We start from the raw sequence: 20,486 nt of genomic DNA on the forward strand, positions 1-20,486 counted from the left end.
AACTCTTAAAACCTATACAAAGATGACCCTGCCAGCCGTACTGCTTGCCCGAATAAGAAATTAGTGCGATTTGACTGAATTCAACCTGCTGCTAATGTCAATTCTGGGAGCAATTTGATTTTGTGTTTGTTAATATTCTGATGTTGAAAGCTACAATGTGTTTCTCCCAACAGGAAGACGTCTGTTTTGGTGGCTACCAGAAGCATGTCCTGTCCCGCTTGGGGCCAGCACCACTTACAGCAGCTGAGGAGGAACTGAAGCAGATTAAGATTAATGAGGTAACAATATCAGCAATTCTCTTATCACCATCCACTTTCCTGTAGTTACTTTCGTTGAACGGTTTTTACAGTGTGAAAGATCATCAGTTTACTTTGTCTGTCTCGGCAGGGACCATGACCCAGTTACAGGATTTCGTACAGTGAATTCTAGGAATAAGTAAATGGTTTCGATTTGATTTACTGGGTGCAACATTACCATTTTAAATATGCCTTCATTATTTATGTTTCTGTAAAAAAAAAATCATATTTTCTTTCAAATTTTGGTTAATTTTAAAATTGCTAGAGCCTTGCACCAAGAGCACAGATGTGTGCCGGTGATTCCTCCACATGGTAAATTGCAGATCACAATAGGGGGTGTTGATGATCAGAGTCCAGGAAGTTTCCAACATGGAAGGAGACATAATTAATGGATCGTTTTAATTGCTCTACGCACCTTTCAGACTCGAATGATGAGGGAAATAAATAACTCTTAAGCAATATCCTTCTAAAAATTAAAGGATGTTCATGAGATCCTACAAAAAGAAAATTACATAAAGTAACATTATTGAAGTGAAAGTCACACGGCCTCAGGATTTTTAAAACTAGCTATTTTCACAGTCCACAGTCTCTGCGCCAATCCTCACCATTTAACTATTTATTGTTGGATGATGATTTACTGAAGGATGGGAACTTGCTATTAAGCTCATCTTGTACTGGTGCTGCTCTTGAGCCAGCCACTCAGGTATGCATGCAAGTGACTCGCATTATGTCCTGCCTGGTCTGTAGGGAGACAACAGGCCTTCACTCCGCTTTCCCTCCAGATTATCCAGCTGTGATCATAAACTAACCTCGGGCAGAATAGTGGCTCTACATCTAAATTCTACCAGAATGTTGTTGGACCAAGTACCAAACCAGGCCGTTCTGCATGAATTCAAGTTGAACGAAAATCTCGCTGATGTAAAAAGATTTTTTTTTTATGAATGGACTGCAGAGCACTCAGTTATCATTGGTGAAAGATGATACTTGATAATATAGTGATGAGGAGCTTGATCGAGATGATTACATTGCACCCAATGCAATAATTGAAAAAAAATAATGCTAGACATTCTGTTAAATAGATAGTCTTATTATTCAAATGAAATACCCTCTCTACACACTTGTGGGTTATTTTGCCCATTGTGGGTTATAGTATTCAGTACTGCATATTTAATTGCCATGCATCTGTACAAAATCCATTCATGGATACCACATTGAGATTTTCTTAAATCTGTCAGTTGTTGGATTCACATTCATCACAAAGTGGTTTGCACTCTAGGTTAATCAATTGTGAATGATGGAGTATTTTTCTCTTGAGATAAAAAGCCTTCTTTTTAAAAAAAAAAGACATGTTAACCTGATTGTGACAAAAAGTATTTCTGTAGCTGTGGGTTGACATTACTGTTTTTTTCAGGATAAGGTGATCCAGGTAAGCATTTAAACATTTCCATCTTTTGCTTTATCTTGTGTACTTTTGAAGTGAACGTGACAAAACTTTGAATTTTGGATAAAGAATGGAATTAGCGATGCCCCGAGTACAGTATAATGCAGCCGTTCATTCGTGTCTGATGATATCAGAAAAGGACCATTAAAGGGGCGGTGTTGCCATGGTAAATTGTCTTCTAAGATGCTTTATACCACATCGGTAGTCCTGGAAGGGCTGAAGCAGCATGATAATGCAACCACGTTGCCAGTTGCAAGTGGTGTTGCACATTTAGATCATCACAAATAACAATTAAGACAAGAATCAAAAAAGTACATTTGGTGTTGCTACAGCATTTACTGGAAACTCTCCACAGCAGAATGGAGGCTATTCATCTCTGGTTGTTCCAAGAACAAAGCCTGCACCAAAGCACCCAGCATGGTGGCACCACCCTTTAATAATGTCGGCATTTTTAAAAACATACTTCACACAACAACTGGCTCCAGTTACTACTGTGTTGCATGAACAGAAATGCAGTGTTTTGAACTGACAATTTGATGCATGTCAAATTCCTGTGTGCCAATCAGAAACTGAGTTGACTATAGGTCTAGAGAGAAAGTTCCATCATCACCCACCCTCCCCCAATAAATTCAAGTGAAATCTTTGAGTCTAAATGATACAGAGCTTTGAATTTTGGATAAAGAGTGGAATTAGCGATTCCCCGAGTACAGTACAATGCAGCCGTTCATTCGTGTCTGATGGTATCAGAAAAAGACCATTAAAGGGGCGGTGTTGCCATTGGCCAGGTTTATTAGCTGCATGCATGTGATCTGCTAGGTAAGTGCAGCGCATTATCACAGCTGTCTGATTCTTCTGCTTTACAAGGTTGGAAGTCCTACCATTTTAATTCAGATTGTTCCACAATTCTCTGAAATTAGGGAATCTATACACAGTGCCAAGATTCAGTGAAATATGAGAGTTCCTGTATAATTGAGAGCCCTGGAATTATTTGTTCATGTAGTCACTAGAAAACCCATGGTGTATAACCTTCAGTCTGCCCTGATGACATTGCAAAAATCAAGGGCTAGTCATGTGGGGAATTGAATGCATAAGGTTTCCAGCAATAAAAACTAGAATCTAGGTTTAACTACGAATGGTGTTCTGGAACCACATATAATCTTTACCAGTGTCTCAGATCACTCTTGTATTCTATGTTTTATGCTCCAAGGCAGTCTGGAGACAAACAACTCAGTGGAATTTGTCCAACGTACTCCACCACCACCCCCAGCCACCAGGAGTGGTACTCTACACTAGAGTGCTGTTCACTGTTCCTAATGTCCCTATAAGGGGGCATTCTGCCCAGTGGAGTCAATTTTGACTTCTGGCCGATGGCTCCAGTGGCAAAGAGGCACCTGTGATTTTGAGGCCCGGCCTCATTTAAATTTGGCAGACAAGTTGCACGGAGCCAAGTGAATCATCCCGATGTAGCTCGCCAGATTATGGTCTCAAGATTGAGTCAGCAAGGTAAGTTGTGGGTGGGCTGGGAGAGTGTAGTGATCGCAGTGGGTGGGAGTGATGAGGTGGTAGTGGCCCAGACTATTTTCCTCCGGGGGCCCACAAAAGAAATTTGACACTTACCTTGGTGGGTCTCCAGTTCCATCGCCCTTTGAACTGGTCAGAGTGCGCACAGCCCACGTTCTGACCAGTTCCAACTTAAATTATGTCTTAGGACCCCGATTTACATTATAAAAAGGTCCAATCGCCTGAAACAGGCGGGCATTTTGGACACCCTGTGGTAGGCCCCTTTCAAAATGAAGCCAGCCACATGGTGGGGCACTAAGACTACTGACCCCATTTTGAGGCCATTACCTTCCCATTAACCCAAGATAGAGGCAGTGAAAATCGACCTCCGAATGTCTGGTCTCTGATTGCCTCTGCACTTGTATGCACAAAACACAAGAATAGGGAGAATTAAAATGTATATCTATTTGACATAAATGTAATAAATCTTGTTTGTGGTGTGTGTCTACCCAATCTTGATATTTCAATTTATTTTGCTTTCTACAGTTGTCCTGACTGCAGTGTGGTGAAATTTGCATGTCTGTCAGTTGTCATTGCTTTTCTGATATTTCTTTGCATTCTGCAAAAATTGTTTCCTTATCAAAAACTGAATGCATTTGCCCTCTTTGTTTTTTTATATATCTAAACTCAAATTGAAAACAAAATTCAATTAATGTAATTCCCCAGAAAGGGTTGACTGTACCTGGACCACCGTCAAGCCTTTAAACAGTCAATTAAAAGCAGAGTTACCAAAGACCTGGGAGCAGGTGACCTGTCTGCCCTATAAGCCTCAGATATGATGCTTGGCACAAAATGTGAACAATATAAATGGAGAAAATATTATAGAGTAGGCACTCTCAAAAGCTGGCCCCCATTTGACGTATTTAAACTCTAAACCTGTTGCAGGGGTTTTCCCTCAGTGTTTATCGCTCCTTTCCTGAAAGAGGTAGCTCATGCTGTACCTCACCACTGGCTGGCTGAGAACCTGTGTGAATCTGGATGGTGAGTGGTGCCAGGCTGTTTACACACACGGCATAATAGCCGAGCCTGATCAGGTACTCAACCGACTGGTCACTTGTATGCTTTGTAGTACATGTCACTGGACAGTGGAACTGACTGCCTTTTTCTCTTCCGCCGCCCCCCCCCCCCCACTGTCCTTCTTCCTCTTCCATGGCCACTTGTGGGTATCCATACTGCAGCCCCAGTTATGATCGGGCAACTGAGCACTGACTCAGAATGGAACCTGGATCTTTTACTGCTCTGTTTGACTCATTACTATGTATAGCACAGCAACACGCACATACATCATTTTGTTTGAACAACTTTTGATCTATAAATGACAATCAGAATTCCATTGTGTTAATTTCTTCATTTTCATTTTCACTTTATGCCCTCTGGATTGGTTTGAATTGGATTTAATTATCTAATCTTTGTCGTAATTTTCTGTGTGCAATTAAGAACAAATAAGAATTGTAAATTAACGAGGTAGACGCTGAATGAATGTGTATCGTGAGGCCAATTTTCAGTGCTTTTGCATTGTCACAAGACTTACAGCAGCGTGACCTTAATTCTTCTTTTTGACTGGATTGTATTTTCAAAACAAGGCGCATGCAAATTTTTTCCCCCAGTAAATGAAGTGCATACAAGTGTGCTATTTTTAGAAATCATTTGTTAACACCACAGCTCTGTGGTGTTATGATAGTAATTTTTTTTTAAAACAACTGCATATGGACATGAAGAAAGTGACATTTGTGCCCACACCTGCGCTGCCTGGTGATCCAAAGCATCTCTTTACAAAAATATTTTTTGTGGGGTTTTTTAATGTTGTTAAGTATGAACTTCTGCATCTTTCGCCTATTCTAAGCTTCCTTGTGACCTTTTTAGATAATATTTCCATGACAATTTCACAACTGCAATTCCAGTTTCATTGAATGATTCATCACATTTGTTGCATGTTTTCAAAGATGATGGAATTTTGAAAATTGGCCTTCTGGTTAGCAATCAGTTTGTATGTATTTTATCGTGTCTGGAAGGAATGTTTAAAGGTGTGCAAGAACTTGCTGTAGGATATCAGAATGGTACAGGTTGTTGTTTTGATTTATGCAATATGTAGTTGCCCTTCAACTTTGTTATTTGTACGTGGAATGTTATCTGTATAAGTGTGTACATGTGTTTTTAACAAACGCGTATCCCTTGGATATGAATTGTATTCAGCTTCAACCTGGCCTTGACTACAATTGTATACAGACAATAAACTACATTAAAACGAAACTAGATTTTTACCATTTTATTTTTTTTAATCAAAGACACGGTTGATTAAAATTAAGCTCTTGCTCCAAAAAAGGGGACAGGAGAGGGGCACAATTTAAGATCCCGCTGAATGTCCAACCATCTGGGTAGATAATTAGCATTGCAATTTGTCATTGAAAAGGATCCAGCCAGACCAGGTTCGGCAGCCTATCAGTAGCGCCAAAATAACCGTGGTTGCAGTGTTCAATCTGCCACTAGATGTCACTGTTACATTGCTCAGACTTATTCTGTCCTATCCAATTTGCAAAGCCTACTGAAGACATATAGGGGCAGAAGGTTATCATAATACAATCATTGTCGTCTCTTTCACTCTCGTACTGGATTCCTGAAAATTGGATATGCCAGAGTGAATGGACTTCATTTCAGAATTCCAGATCTAACAGGGAAGTAAGGCTGACCAATTACTTAATATCCAGAAAGAACTGCACATCATGGCTTTGCCAGGCAACCTGAATATTCAGCCAACCAATTACAATAAAGGTAGTCGATTCTTATTTTTCAAACTTGGATTTTATGTATATGTGTCTATATGTAATGCCTATATGAGTACAGTAAAAGCTCCCTCAAAAACAGCCAGGGATGACCAGAACAGAATCTGTGAATTCAGAAATTAATTTCCATAATTCAAGTTGCTTTGTTGTAGTCCAAATAATTAACTGTTCGACTGGATGAGAAGTTCATAGGGAATACGAGCTTATCAAACTTATGTTGAAACAACGTTCACCTTCAAGAACAAAGGCAAAGTTAACGTCTGATCAAGCAAGTCTCACTTTGACACTAGGGACTAGTCTCTCTTGTAAATGTCAACGGATGAATCACTTTTTAAAAATTTTTACCTGTGATGAGCAAAATGTGTACCATTTTCATAAGTGGTAACCATGGTCATGTCTGATCTTTAAGCTTGAGTTTGTGGCTTGTAAGGTTCTCAATTCAGAACCACTTCATACCAATAAGCAAACCAGCTGACAAAGGTGCCCATTACTGCTACTTAATCCATGGGCAATTGCTGATAATTACTGCACATTAAACGAAAGCAGCCATTGCGTTTCCAATGCCTGGTTATTACAAAGCTTTGCTATCATGTTTTTACTTTCTGCTGCATTTTTCTGCCCTTCAACATGCCTTCAGGAGACTAGCAGCACAATGGTAGGCCTTCAGTTCTTCATGTTTGTTTCTGTTGCTTTATCTGTTCACAGCTTTAAAATATAAAAAAACATCTTAAGCATTACTGGTGATTAAAGAGGATTGAATTGCCTCCTAACTAGTAAATCTATTAAAAATGTTATTCTCTTTGACTAGCTCAGCACCAAAGTGAAAATATGATATTTGATAATTATAGTGAGGTTAGATTCAGCTATCAACCTAGATCTCCTGCCCAGCTTTCTTGGCATCTTGGTTAACAGTGAAATTTATCATTTTGCATTTGATTAATTGAATGTGAACACATTCCATTATGTTGATAAACTCAGTAGAATTTTTTAAGTGACTGTAAAAGCAGTAAATGGATGCTATTGTTTTTGTATGCAAAGAAGGGGAAAAATGAAAATTGTACTTCACCTTATAGCTGGGCATTCTTCCCTCCCCCACTCAAAATGGCCTGCCTCATCTCTACTGCCGGATTCTATTTAGTATCTGAACTGAGACCTAAAGTACACCAAATCATGAGTGCAAACTTTCCCCAGCAGCAGCCAACATGATGGCATTTGAATGGAGTTTTTGAAGCAGGCTATTTCGGGGTATGAACCAGTTCAAGACCTCCCTATTATATCCAGAAACCCTGTTAATAATAGGGTCAAAATGAAACTATAAAAAGGATAGTTAAGAAGAGAAAAATTGGATGGATCTAAATGAGCCAAATAATAGAAGGGTTCCACTTCTCCAATCCAGACCACATACAATATACAAAAGCAAAATACCGCAGATGCTGGAATCTGGAAAAAAAATACATGCAATATACCCTATCATAAGCACCCACTTTCTGAAAGTTCTATATTAATACTCCCCTGATCCCCAAAGGTAATGAAGCACAACTTTGGAATATTTATCTTTCTTCACCACAGCTAAGCCCCATCCTATTACGCTCATTTAGATAACCTTCTCCTATTTCTCACAGCACCACCAACAGCTCCAGCAGCGTACAGGCCACCACTAAGCCTCATAGAGTATTTCACCTATCCCTATAACCGGCAATACCATTCCCAGCGAGATCTCTTTTCACTTCCTTTTTGAGGGAGTTAATTGCCTCAGAGTGTCTTTCGCACATCCACTGTTAAGGAAATCGTTTTATGAATCTTCATTGTCTCTAATGCGCTTTGGGACATGCCGTGGACGTGAAAGGCACTATATAAATGCAAGTCTTTATTTTCTTTCTTTAGTCTCATCTGAAGCTTATTGCTAATAAACAAATGCCCTCTAGCTCTGTGCCCACGTTTTTCAGTCAAATATCCTGCATACTTCTACATCATTCATGCTTCTTCTTAGTTTTCACCACACCAGGTATCTACAGAAGTTTAGAATCCCATTTCAACTTTCAACAACAACTTGTATTTATATAGCGCCTTTGATGTAGTAAAACATCTCAAGGCGCTTCACAGGAGTACTATGAGATAACAAAAATTTGACACTGAGCCGCATAAAGAGAAATTAGGGCAGGTGACCAAAAGCTTGGTTAAAGAGGTAGGTTTTAAGGAGCGTCTTGAAGGAGAATAGAGAGGTTTAGGCAGGGAATTCCAGAGTTTAGGACCTAGGCAACAGAGGCACGGCCACCAATGGTTGAGCGATTATAATCAAGGATGCCCAAGAGGGCAGAATTAGAGGAGCGCAGACATCTTGAGCGGGAGGACTGGAGGAGATGTCTATGTCCTAAGTGGTACATGCAATTCAAAACAAAACTAATTGTTACCCTCATGATTAGAATTGTAATTACCAATTTCAGAACTGCACCAGTAAATTCATGAGCATCTTGAATCAGTAATGTAGGCGAAGTACTTATTTTGCTGGCAACAAGCAAGGCGCCACTAACTTAATCATTTATAAGAGGAACTCCTTTTTTACTTCTATTTTAAATTTTTTTCCCTTTCAGTTAACTCTGTCATGTCACTGTTTTGTCCTTTACATGACAAAATGCAGAGTTGTAATTAAGTAAGAGTTATACCAAATATTTTTTAACCTTCTTGGATTCTTTTGGTAGTTTTTAAAAAAGCAGTGTGGATCTGTTGTAAATAATTTAATTAATTTTTTTAAATCTTTCCGCAAATAAATAAATCCGCTCATCTTGTCCATGAGACTCACCTCCTGCTCCCTCGATCCTATTCCGACCAAACTGTTGTCTACCCAACTTCCCTTTTGGGCCCCATGTTAGCTGATATTGTTAATAGTTCCCTCTACTCAAGTACTATTTCCGCCCCCCCGCCCCCCCCCCCCCTTCAAATCTGCCGTCATCACCCCTCTCAACAAAAAAAAAACGCATCCTTCACCTCTCCGTCCTTACAAACTATTGCCCCATCTCCAACCTCCCTTTCCTCTCCAAAGTCCTTGAACGTGTTGTCCCACCTCCCAAATCCGTGCTCAACTTTCCCGCAATTCCATGTTCGAATCCTCCAATCAGTTTTCGGCCCCGCCACAATACTGAAACTGCCCTTAACAAAGTCACCAATGGCATTCTTTGTGACCGTGATAAACTATCCCTTCTCATCCTTCTCAACCTATATGCAACCTTTGCTAGAGTTGACTACACCATCCTCATCCAACACTTCTCCTCCATCGTCCAGCTGGGTGGAACTGCCCTTACTTGATTCCATTCCCATCTATCGAATCATAGCCAGAGAATCACCTGCAATGAATCTCTGGACTCCCCAAAAAATATATCCTTGGCCCACTTCTATTTCTCATCTACATGCTACCCCTCGGCGATATCATCCAAAAACACAACAGCAGATTCCACATCTATGCTGACGACACTCTGCTCTATCTCACCACCACCTCTCTGGATCCCTCCACTGTCTCTGATTTGTCACACTGCTTGTCCAACATCCAATATTGGATAAGCAGAAATTTCAGCCTACATAAATACTAGAAAGATTGAAGCCATTGCCTTTGTTCCCTGCCACAAACTCCGTTCCCTGGCCACTGTTTCCATCCTTGGCAACTGTCTAAAACTGAGCCAGACCATTCGCAACTTTGGTGTTGTGTTTGACCCAGAGATGAACTTCTGACCACACATCCGCTCTATCACTAACACTGCCTACTTCCACCGGCATAACATCGCCCGACTCCGACCCTGCCTCAGCTCATCTGCTGCTGAAACCCTCATCCATGCCTTTGTTACCTCGAGACTTGACTATTCTAATGGCCGGCCTCCCATCTTCCACCCTTCATAAACTTGTGCTCATCCAAAACTCAGCTGCTCACATCTTAACTCACTCCAAGTCTTGTCCACCCATCACCCCTGTGCTTACTGACCTACACTGGCTCCCAATCTGACAACACCTCAATTTTAAAATCCTCATCCTTGTTTTCAAATCCCTAGGCTGCAGAGTGACTTGGATAGGTTAGGTGAGTGGGCAAATGCATGGCAGATGAAGTATAATGTGGATAAATGTGAGGTTATCCACTTTGGTGGTAAAAACAGAGAGACAGACTATTATCTGAATGGTGACAGATTAGGAAAAGGGAAGGTGCAACGAGACCTGGGTGTCATGGTACATCAGTCATTGAAGGTTGGCATGCAGGTACAGCAGGCGGTTAAGAAAGCAAATGGCATGTTGGCCTTCATAGCGAGGGGATTTGAATACAGGGGCAGGGAGGTGTATGCTACAGTTGTACAGGGCCTTGGTGAGGCCACACCTGGAGTATTGTGTACAGTTTTGGTCTCCTAACTTGAGGAAGGACATTCTTGCTATTGAGGGAGTGCAGCGAAGGTTCACCAGACTGATTCCCGGGATGGCGGGACTGACCTATCAAGAAAGATTGGATCAACTGGGCTTGTATTCACTGGAGTTCAGAAGAATGAGAGGGGACCTCATAGAAACGTTTAAAATTCTGACGGGTTTAGACAGGTTAGATGCAGAAAGAATGTTCCCAATGTTGGGGAAGTCCAGAACCAGGGGTCACAGTCTGAGGATAAGGGGTAAGCCATTTAGGACCGAGATGAGGAGAAACTTCTTCACCCAGAGAGTGGTGAACCTGTGGAATTCTCTACCACAGAAAGTAGTTGAGGCCAATTCACTAAATATATTCAAAAGGGAGTTAGATGAAGTCCTTACTACTCGGGGGATCAAGGGTTATGGCGAGAAAGCAGGAAGGGGGTACTGAAGTTTCATGTTCAGCCATGAACTCATTGAATGGCGGTGCAGGCTAGAAGGGCTGAATGGCCTGCTCCTGCACCTATTTTCTATGTTTCTATGTTTCATGGCCGCGCCCCTCCCTATCTCTGCAACCTCCTCCAGCCCTACAAGCCTTTGGGATCTCTACATTCCTCCAATTCTTGCACATCCCTGATTTTAATCGCTCCACCATTGACAACTATGCTTTCAGCTATCTTGGCCCTAAGCTCTGGAATTCCCTCCCTAGACCTCCGCCTCTCTACCTCTCGCTCCTCCTCAAAACCTATCTCTTTGACCAAGCTTTTGGTTATTGGTCCTGATATCTCTCCTTCTGTGGCTTGGTGTCAAAACAGTTTTTACTGATATCACTCTTGTTAAGTGTCTTGGGATGTTTACATATGTTAAATGTGCTATATAAATGTTGTTGCAGAAAACAAACAGCTGTTAGATAAACAAAGTACACTGGACAAATAGCACGTTTGCGGAATAGAAACTCGGGGCAGGAATAACCTTTTTTTCGTTTAGTTTCATTTTTTTACAAACAAGTGCAACTTCCTTTTTTCATGTTTATTTCTATCTTGCCCTTAAGGCCTTCACTCGTGCTGCTTAACCGTTTCACTCGTGAGTGTCATTTGCTCTCTGGTATTTCATCCAAGTAAATATTGGCAAGCTATTTGACCATAGGGAGTCAACACACCCAAGTGTGATCATGTCCTCATCTAATCAGAAGCTGGAACCCTGGCTGATCTTCTCCCTGAGCTACTAAGACCAACAACAATTGCACATTTGTTAGAGAAGAGTGGGACGAATATGTGACTAAATTGAGCATTTGTGCATACAGAATAATGAATTGTGATTATATGCATTGGTCAGAATCAATAACAGGGCAGACATCATCCAGAATGTAATGGAAGGTATACTCAGTATATCCAATTATTAATTTTAGAGACCGGGTAAACCGATTTGGCAGTGTGCAATCAAGGATACACTGAATACTTTTAACTTTTGGAGGTTACGGTGTAAGTGAGGATGAAACATAATTCGCGGAACGTACAACTTCAGAGGCGTAAAATGGGCGATGTCAGATTATACTGGAGCCTGAATCTCTATCACCCAAAGTCAAAATTAACTTCACTGTTTAATCTTCGTTCATACCTTATCTTCTTTTTAATTATGTGCACTATGTATGTGAAAAGAAACGCATCAGATCTGGGCTGCAAAAGCTTAAGACACCAATTGATGCAAGTCAAAGGTGTTGCAGGCAGCCATCTTTTGAGATTTTAAGGGTGTGTGGCAGTTACTGCAATGAACAACTATTTTTATATCTCACTAGAAATAAACATTGACAACTCCTTAACACAATCATGACATTTCTTTGCTATTTTAACAAAGGTGTTAACAAGTTTAAAATAAATCAGATAACCCCTGTGTTGAAACAGTTAACAGGGGACTATAATATCACCAACAGAGATTTCTAGGCTCAAAAAGGTCTAGTGTTACCGCAAGAAACAGCATATTATTTTGTTAATAGATTAGCATAATGTGCATGATTCACTATTATACATTTCAGACCAGGATAGTGGGGTATATTCTCTCACATAAGAACATAAAAACATAAGAAATAGGAGCAAGAGTAGGCCAGCTGGCTCTTCGAGCTTGCTCTGCCATTTAATAAGATCACGGCTGATCTGATCATGGACTCGGCTCCACTTTCCTGCCCGCTCCCCATAACCCTTTATTCCCTTATTGCTCAACAATCTGTCAATCTCTGCCTTAAATATATTCAATGACTCAGCCTCTGGGGCAGAGAATTCCATAGATTTACAACCCTCTGAGAGAAGAAATTTCTCCTCATCTCAGTTTTAAATATTCTGAGACTGTCCCCTGGTTTTAGTTTCCCCTGTGAGTGGAGATATCTTCTCTGCCTTGTCGAGCTCCCTCATTATCTTATATGTTTCAATAAGATCACTTCTCATTCTTCTGAACTCCAATGAGTACAGGCCCAACTACTCAACCTATCTTCATAAGTCAACCCTCTCATCTTCGAAATCAACATAGTGGGCCCAAGTTTCCACATGATTTGCGCCTGATTTTTAGGAGCAACTGGTGGAGAACGGACTATCTTAGAAATCGCAATTCTCCACATTTTTTTTTCTGCAGTTCTAGTCAGGTAGAACAGTTCTACTTTGGAACAGAATTTTTTCTTCAAAAGGGGGCGTGTCCGGCCACTGACGCCTGATTTCAAAGTTTCCACAGTGAAAACGTACTCCAAACTAAGTTAGAATGGAGCAAGTGAAGATTTTTGTAGAACTGTAAAAACCTATTCTACACATTAAAAAATCAGGCGCAGGTTACAAATTAGGCGTCCAGAACGAGGTGGGGGGGGAGGGGGAAGGGAAGTCATTAAATTCTACAATAAATCCTTATTTATACTTCTACAAATATTATACAAATAAATCCAAACTGAATAAACATTTATAAGCAAAGAAAAGATTAAATAAACCATCTTCCTACCTGCATGAAAGTGCTTCAGGCACGGAGAATGCTGCAGTCAGCCTGAGGCGCCCGTTCTTCCCGCGGGGGGGTAGGCGCAGGCGCCCGTTCTTTCCCGCGGGGGGGGGGGCGCCCGTTCTTCCCGCGGGAGGGGTGGGGAGGGGAGAGGAAGCACCCGTTCTTTCTCGCGGGAGGGGGGAGGAGGCGCCCGTTCTTCCCGCGGGGGGGGGGGGGGGAGGGCGCTCGTTCTTCTCGCGGGGGGGGGGGGGAGAGGGGAGAGGATGCGCCCGTTCTTTCCCGCGGGGGGGGAGGAGGCGCCCGTTCTTCCCGCGGGGGTGGGGGGGAGGAGACAGTGAGAAGGCTGCAAGTGCTGATGTGCTGATGGCAATGTGCTTTTTTTAAAAATTTCAAAAATTAAACAGCTACAAAGGACTACAAAAATGGCCGAGTGCCAATGTTTTTTTCACACTGAGCATGCGCGAACGCTTCAACGCGCACGCGCAGCGTTGCTGGCAGGAAAAAAAACTAATTTAAATAGTACCCGCCCCCTCCCACTTACAAAATTGGTGCGAGTGTAGGCTCCGCCCCCCTGGGCGCCGCACCAGGCAGACAAGGAGCTGCAGAACGTTCCAGAATCGCGATTTTTTTTTTTAAGCGCTGTTTTAGGCGCGAAAAATGGGCGCCCAGCTCGGAGGGGCGCCCGTTTTTTATCGTGTGGAAACTTGGGCCCAGTGAACCTACTCTGAAAAGCCTCCAACGCAAGTATATCCTTCCTTAAATACGGAGACCAAAATTGTACGCAGTACTGCAGATGTGGCCTCACCAATACCCTGTACAGTTGTAGCGGGACTTCTCTGCTTTTATACTCTATCCCCCTTGAAATAAAGGCCAACATTCCATTTGCCTTCCTGACTACTTGCTGTACCTGCATACTCACTTTTTGTGTTTCATGCACAAGGACCCCCAGGTCCCTCTGTACTACAGCACTTTGCAATTTTTCTCCATTTAAATTATAATTTGCTTTGCAATATTTTCTGCCAAAGTGGATAACCTCACATTTTCCCACATTATACTCCATCTGCCAACTTTTTGCCCACTCACTTAGCTTGTCTATATCCCTTTGCAGATTTTTTGTGTACTCCTCACAATTTGTTTTCCCACCCATCTTTGTATTATCAGCAAACTTGGCTACATTACACTCAGTCCCTTCATCCAAGTCATTAATATAGACTGTAAATTGTTGAGGCCCCAACATCGATCCCTGCGGCACCCCACTAGTTACTGTTTGCCAACCAGAAAATGAGCCATTTATCCTGACTGTTTTCTGTTAGTTAGCCAATCCTCTATCCATGCTAATATATTACCCCCAACCCCATGAACTTTTATCTTGTGCAGTAACCTTTTATGTGGCTCCTTATCGAATGCCTTCTGGAAATCCAAATACATCACATCCACTGGTTCCCCATAATCCACCCTGCTTGTTACATCCTCAAAGAACTCCAGCAAATTTGTCAAACATGATTTTCCTTTCATAAAACCATGCTGACTCTGCTTGATTGAACTATGTTTTTCCAAATGTCCCACTACTGCTTCCTTAATAATGGACTCCAGCATTTTCGCAACGGCAGATGTTAGGCTAACTGGTCTATAGTTCCCTGCTTTTTGTCTGCCTCCTTTTTTAAATATGAAGTGGTATACATCTTTTATTTTTAAAAAAATTTAAAAATAAAACAATGTGTAATTGATAAGTCTAATCTGATAATGCTGGAAAATGCACTAACTACTGTCTCAAAAAAATCAACATTTTCTGTGGGACATGATCACAGACTCTCCCTATATGGTATTCAGTATAAAAACTTCTAAAGTCCCCTGAACACACAGATTGTTACCTCAAAACTACTTGAGTACTTGATTTTTTTTTTAATACACAACAAATAAATACATAATTATTTGTAAACCTTACAGGATGTATTTATTCAGTCCTGAAGACAGTACTGGCTGTCCGTACTGGCGATCCTTGTTGATGAATAATGGCATTCACATCGAATGATTGAGGGTGGTGATTAGATGCGGTTCATCAAGAAATTATCTGCAATTGATTCGCAGGAAAATGTGGTAGTGATTATTGTGTACTAATTAAATGCATATGAATATCTCAATTTCAAGTTTGAAAAAATCTTGGTAAAAAATGTTAAAGATGAAATATTCTCTAGTCACAGTATTTTTTTTCTGGGGTTTTATTTTATTTGGCATATCTATGAACTTAAAACCTTCATTCCAGTCTATCACTACTGTGGCTAGAAGTGGGTATCATTTTAAATGCAATCAAAATTGTGATGAGAAAAAAAAAATCATCTGCAATGCAGGAAAAGATCCCACGAACAGTGTCACTGGATCCAGTGAGCTCATCCCTGCCTATAAACTGATTTGGGAAGCCCTGAAATTCCAACCTGCCACCCTCTGGTTGAGAAAGGAAAAGCTATGGAAAAGCTTCTTGTACTGTGTGTGGGGAAACAGTATCATACAATTGGCTTCCTATTGGTGTGGGATCAGCTCATCATTGAGAGTTATCCATTTTTTCCTTCCCTACTTTGGGTTTGACTTAGTACTTCATGCGTTTAAATGTAGGATATCATTACAAAATTCAGAATACTAGTAGTTCTGAATATTTTCTGCGATTTTTTTTTTTTTTTTTTGTGTATTTATTTTCTTCCGGTTTCCCAGGACTATATACCCTACTCTGACCAAGAGGGTGGAGTGAGGTTGGTGGAAGGTATTCTGAGAGCTGCCCACAGGTTAATCGCTCTCATCTTTTTTGTCCCCTCCGTGTCTGCTGCCCTTCTTTTCAATCCTTCCACTTTGTCCCACCTAACAAATGGGAACAACTTCTATGGGAAATCATGTTTGCAAGCCATTGTCTATTCAGATGATCATCTAGTACACTGGAGCTCCAGTATGCTGCAGTGGCATGATTCAAAATTGTTCCTTTTAAAATGTGTTTTGTCCTCTATGCCACCCTGTAACTTGAGCTCCTTTGTGAGCAAATCCAAACTTAACTGGAATCTCCTTTATCAATGGCTTTTGATAAATTACTAGGCTAACACTGTCTGAAATAGTATGATTTGCTGAACCTTTAGACAGGGAGTTCATAAGATCATATGGCACAGAAGGCCATTCAGCCCATTGTACCTGTGCCGGCTCTTGACCTATCCAATTAGCCCTACTCCCTGCTCTTTCCCTACAGCCCTTCAATTTTTTTCTTTTCAAGTATACATCCAATTCCTTTTTGAAAGTTACTATTGAATTTGCTGCCACCACCTTTTCAGGCAGTGCATTCCAGATCACTGCATTAAAACAAAATTTCCTTATCTCTCCTCTGGTTCTTTTGCCAATCAAGTTAAATCTGTGTCCTCTGATTACCGACTCTCCTGCCAGTGGAAACAGTTTCTTCTCATTTACTCGATCAAAACCCATCATAATGTTGAACACATCTATCATATCTCCCATTGGCCTTCTCTGCTCTAAGGGGAACAATCCCAGGTCTGTCCACATAACTGAAGCCCCTCACCCCTAGTACCATTCTAGTAAATCTTCTCTGCACACGCTCCAAGACCTTGACATCCTTCTGAAGGTGTGGTGCCCAGAATTGGACACACTACTCCAGATGAGGCCTAACCAGTAATTTATAAAGGTTTAGCATGACTTCCTTACTTTTGTACTCTATACCTCTATTTGTAAAATCAAGGATTCTGTATGCTTCTTTAACAACTTTATCAACTTGTTCAGCCGCCTTCAAAGATTTGTGTATATGAACCCCCAGATCTTTCTCTTCCAAGGCACCCTTTAAAGCTGTTTGCTGGTTTTCTTACTGCAACCTTTGCATGTTTTTGTGGAATATATATGAACAGACGTTGGCAACATTTTAGGCTGAAGGTGGTATACAAAAGTTACAACTAAAAGTTCCTACAGTGAAATCCCAGTCGATGCATACTTTGCTGTGGCATGCTGTGCCTGTTTCAGGATTGTGCTATAAACTGGATCAGGAATTCCTGTTGAAAGCCATTTACTGTATTAGAATTGTGCCTATGGGTCAGTAATGCTGTTGTAATACACCAGGGGAAGAAGACGCCCCTCTTTTGCAATAGAGCTATGTACTAATTTTGTGTTTTGCCATTCCAGGTAAAGACTGAGATCAGTGTCCAAAGTAAGCACCAGACAATGCAAGGTATTGCATTTCCAATCCAGGAAAGTGCTCTTACGGCCCTTCTCTTACTTAAAGAGAGGAAGATAAATTACATCCAGCTGGTTTGTAATTCCCTTTTTATGGCTTCCATTTATTCAATGTAAATTGAATTAATTTCAGAATTGTAACACTGTCTTGTAGGTAACAAAATAGGTAGGTTGTGCAGGTAGCCAAGCGAACACTGCAGGATAACTAGAGCGTGAAGCTTTATCTCATAGGCAGTCCCTCTAAAAGTGAGTCCTTGGGTGGCTGAACAGTCCAATACAAGAACCACAGTCCCCGTCACAGCTTTATCTAGGACCAACTTAATTATAGATGTACCACAGCTGATGTTACTTGCGCTTCTCCACTTTGTCCAATTGAAGGTGTCAAAGATACTGTTATATTTGAGGAGGCAGAGCAATAAAATAAATTGTCTTTAGATTCTGGTAGCTTGCTTGGGTGAAAGGACAAGAGTTGCAGTTGCCATTAAAAGGAATTGGAAAAAGAGAAATAAGATAATAGGCTAATTGAAGTGCTATTCATGCTTGCACTGGAGTGGACCAGGCTACGCCAATAGTACTTTCTTTTCTGGGACATGCATGATCAGCATTCTTCTTCAATAGGAAATGCTGCAAATAGCTGATACCAATATTCTAACAGTTGTTTGATCCTGGGACTTCTGGAAGTAAGAACCCTGTTTTTAGTTGAATAAGCAGTCAAATTATATCCTTTAAATTTAAATTAATTTCTCAGTGTAATAAATAAAAGGCCTTTTCATTTGGAAGCTGCAACGCAATTGTTAATATTTGACTTTTGCTTTGATGAGTGACGTGACCATGCATCTCACTAGTAGCAAAGGTTTGATCACATTCTTAGGCTCACTTATGGCAATAAATTTATTAACACAGTGCTTCCTATGATGTGTACAGTCCTAACTTCTTAGTTTTCCATTGCCCAAAAAGTTGCTTAAAAGCAGAGTTGTATGTCCGTGTGCTTGAATGTATTATTCAAAGTCTTAGCAATGTTCCAAAGAATTAATTTAATCCTTTATAACTTTTTTTTGCATTTATATAGCACCTTATCATCTCTCTCAGATCATCTCAAAGTGCTTCATGCACAATGCATCACTTCGAGGTGTAGGACAGCAGGAGAACCACCTGCTCTTCTTCAAATAATGCCATGAAATCTTAAATGTCCACCTGAACTACTCGGTTTAATGTCTCATCCAAAGGATGGTACCTCCAAATGCTGTACTACATTGTCTTCCTGCATTGATAATGTCAGCTATGGCTCAGTGGGTAGCACTCACACCTCTGAGTTAGAAGGTTGTGGGTTCAAGACCCACTCCAGGGACTTGAGCACAAAAATCTAGGCTGACATGCCAGTGCAGTGCTGAGGGAGCACGGCACTGTTGGAGGTGCCGCCTTTTGGATGAGACTTTAAACCAAGGCCCCGTCTGCTCTCTCAAGTGGATGTAAAAGATCCCAAAGCACTATTTTGAAGAAGAGCAGGGGAGTTATCCCTGATGTCCTGGCCAATATTGATCCCTCGAGCAACATAGCAAAAAAAAAATTATCTGGTCATTATCACATTGCTGTTTGTGGGAGCTTGCTTGTGCGCAAATTGGCTGCCGTGTTTCCTGCATTACAACAGTGACTACACTTCATTGGTTGTAAAGCACTTTGAGACATCCGGTGGTCGTGAAAGGCGCTATATAAATCCAAGTCTTTCTCTTATATGTTCAACTTCTGAATTGGCACTTTAAACAGGAACTTTCCAGAGTTTTATCAGCTGAGCTACGCAGACACTGAGGATTTTGAACTGTGTTAATTGTTATTGGTGAGCACCGTCATTACAATTAGCACACCATATAAAGTTATGCCCATGTCCAAGTTACTGTTTGCGACATTATAATGTGCACATGATATAAGAATTGAGTAAAATAAAGAGAAAAATCTGGAAATCCAAAATAAAAACTGAAAATTCAGGAAAAACGTAGCACTTCAGTAAGCATCTGTAAAGAGAAGGGACATAACTTGACTTTTTTCTTTACAGTTTTGACTGGCCTATGCACTTGCAGCATTTTCTGCTTTTATTGTGCTAGTTTCCCATCTTGTGCTGATCAATAGACAGCAATGGCATCAATATACAAGTCACTTTGCCAGATTTGTAATAGCTACTTGTAAGTTGTGGATTATACACCAGATTTGAACATGGGTACTTGCAGGAAAGCAGTAAATTTAGAATATGGGTTCAGTGCTGTCTCCCACTTTTCTGACCAATATCCAAAGACATTTAGCACATACCAGCTAGACAATTAAAAGCAGTAGCCTGGGAAACCGGTCACCTGCCCTCCCTCTCAATTGGGGAATCTTGCACAGTTGGATGGATATACAGGATTTGAAAGAACAGTAACTTCTTCCCTCTCCCCCACCACTATGACTACTAAAAAAAAAAGTGACTGTCAGCATTTGAGCATAGGCTTCTCCCTCCATGGTCTCGCCCCTCCCTATCTGTGTAGCCTCCATCAGTCCTACAACCCTTCAAGAACTCTGCATTCTCCAATTCTGTTCCCATGCATCCCTAATTTCCTTCATCTCACCATTGGCGGCCATACCTTCAGTTGTCTGGGCCCTAAGCTCTGGAATTAACATCCTAAACCCCTCGCCTCTCTAGCTCCCTCCTCCTATAAAACGCTCCTTAAAACCTATCTATTTTACCAAGTTCTGTCCTAACATCTCGTTAGGTGGTGTCAAATGTTGTTTGATAACGCTCCTGTGAAGCCCCTTAAGGTGTTTTACTAAATTAAAGGCGCTATACAAATGCAAGTTGTTGTTACATAGGTGTTTGAAGGAAAC

At 41.0% G+C, this 20,486-nt stretch overlaps 1 protein-coding gene across 3 annotated transcripts in view; it reads left to right on the plus strand.

The window, feature by feature from the left end:
- Window positions 1-20,486, plus strand: part of twf2 (twinfilin-2) — a 139,229-nt gene that overhangs the window by 108,074 nt on the left and 10,669 nt on the right. For 2 of the 3 annotated variants that reach the window (XM_070895557.1, XM_070895558.1), the window contains exons 5-7: window positions 174-278; window positions 1,708-1,722; window positions 17,583-17,708. In XM_070895557.1, coding sequence (XP_070751658.1) covers window positions 174-278; window positions 1,708-1,722; window positions 17,583-17,708 — 246 coding nt within the window. The remainder of the gene's footprint in view (window positions 1-173; window positions 279-1,707; window positions 1,723-17,582; window positions 17,709-20,486) is intronic. The other variant, XM_070895559.1, reaches the window with a different exon arrangement.

This window comes from Pristiophorus japonicus, chromosome 12, assembly GCF_044704955.1.
Source record: "Pristiophorus japonicus isolate sPriJap1 chromosome 12, sPriJap1.hap1, whole genome shotgun sequence".
NCBI classification, from domain to species: Eukaryota; Metazoa; Chordata; class Chondrichthyes; family Pristiophoridae; genus Pristiophorus; species Pristiophorus japonicus.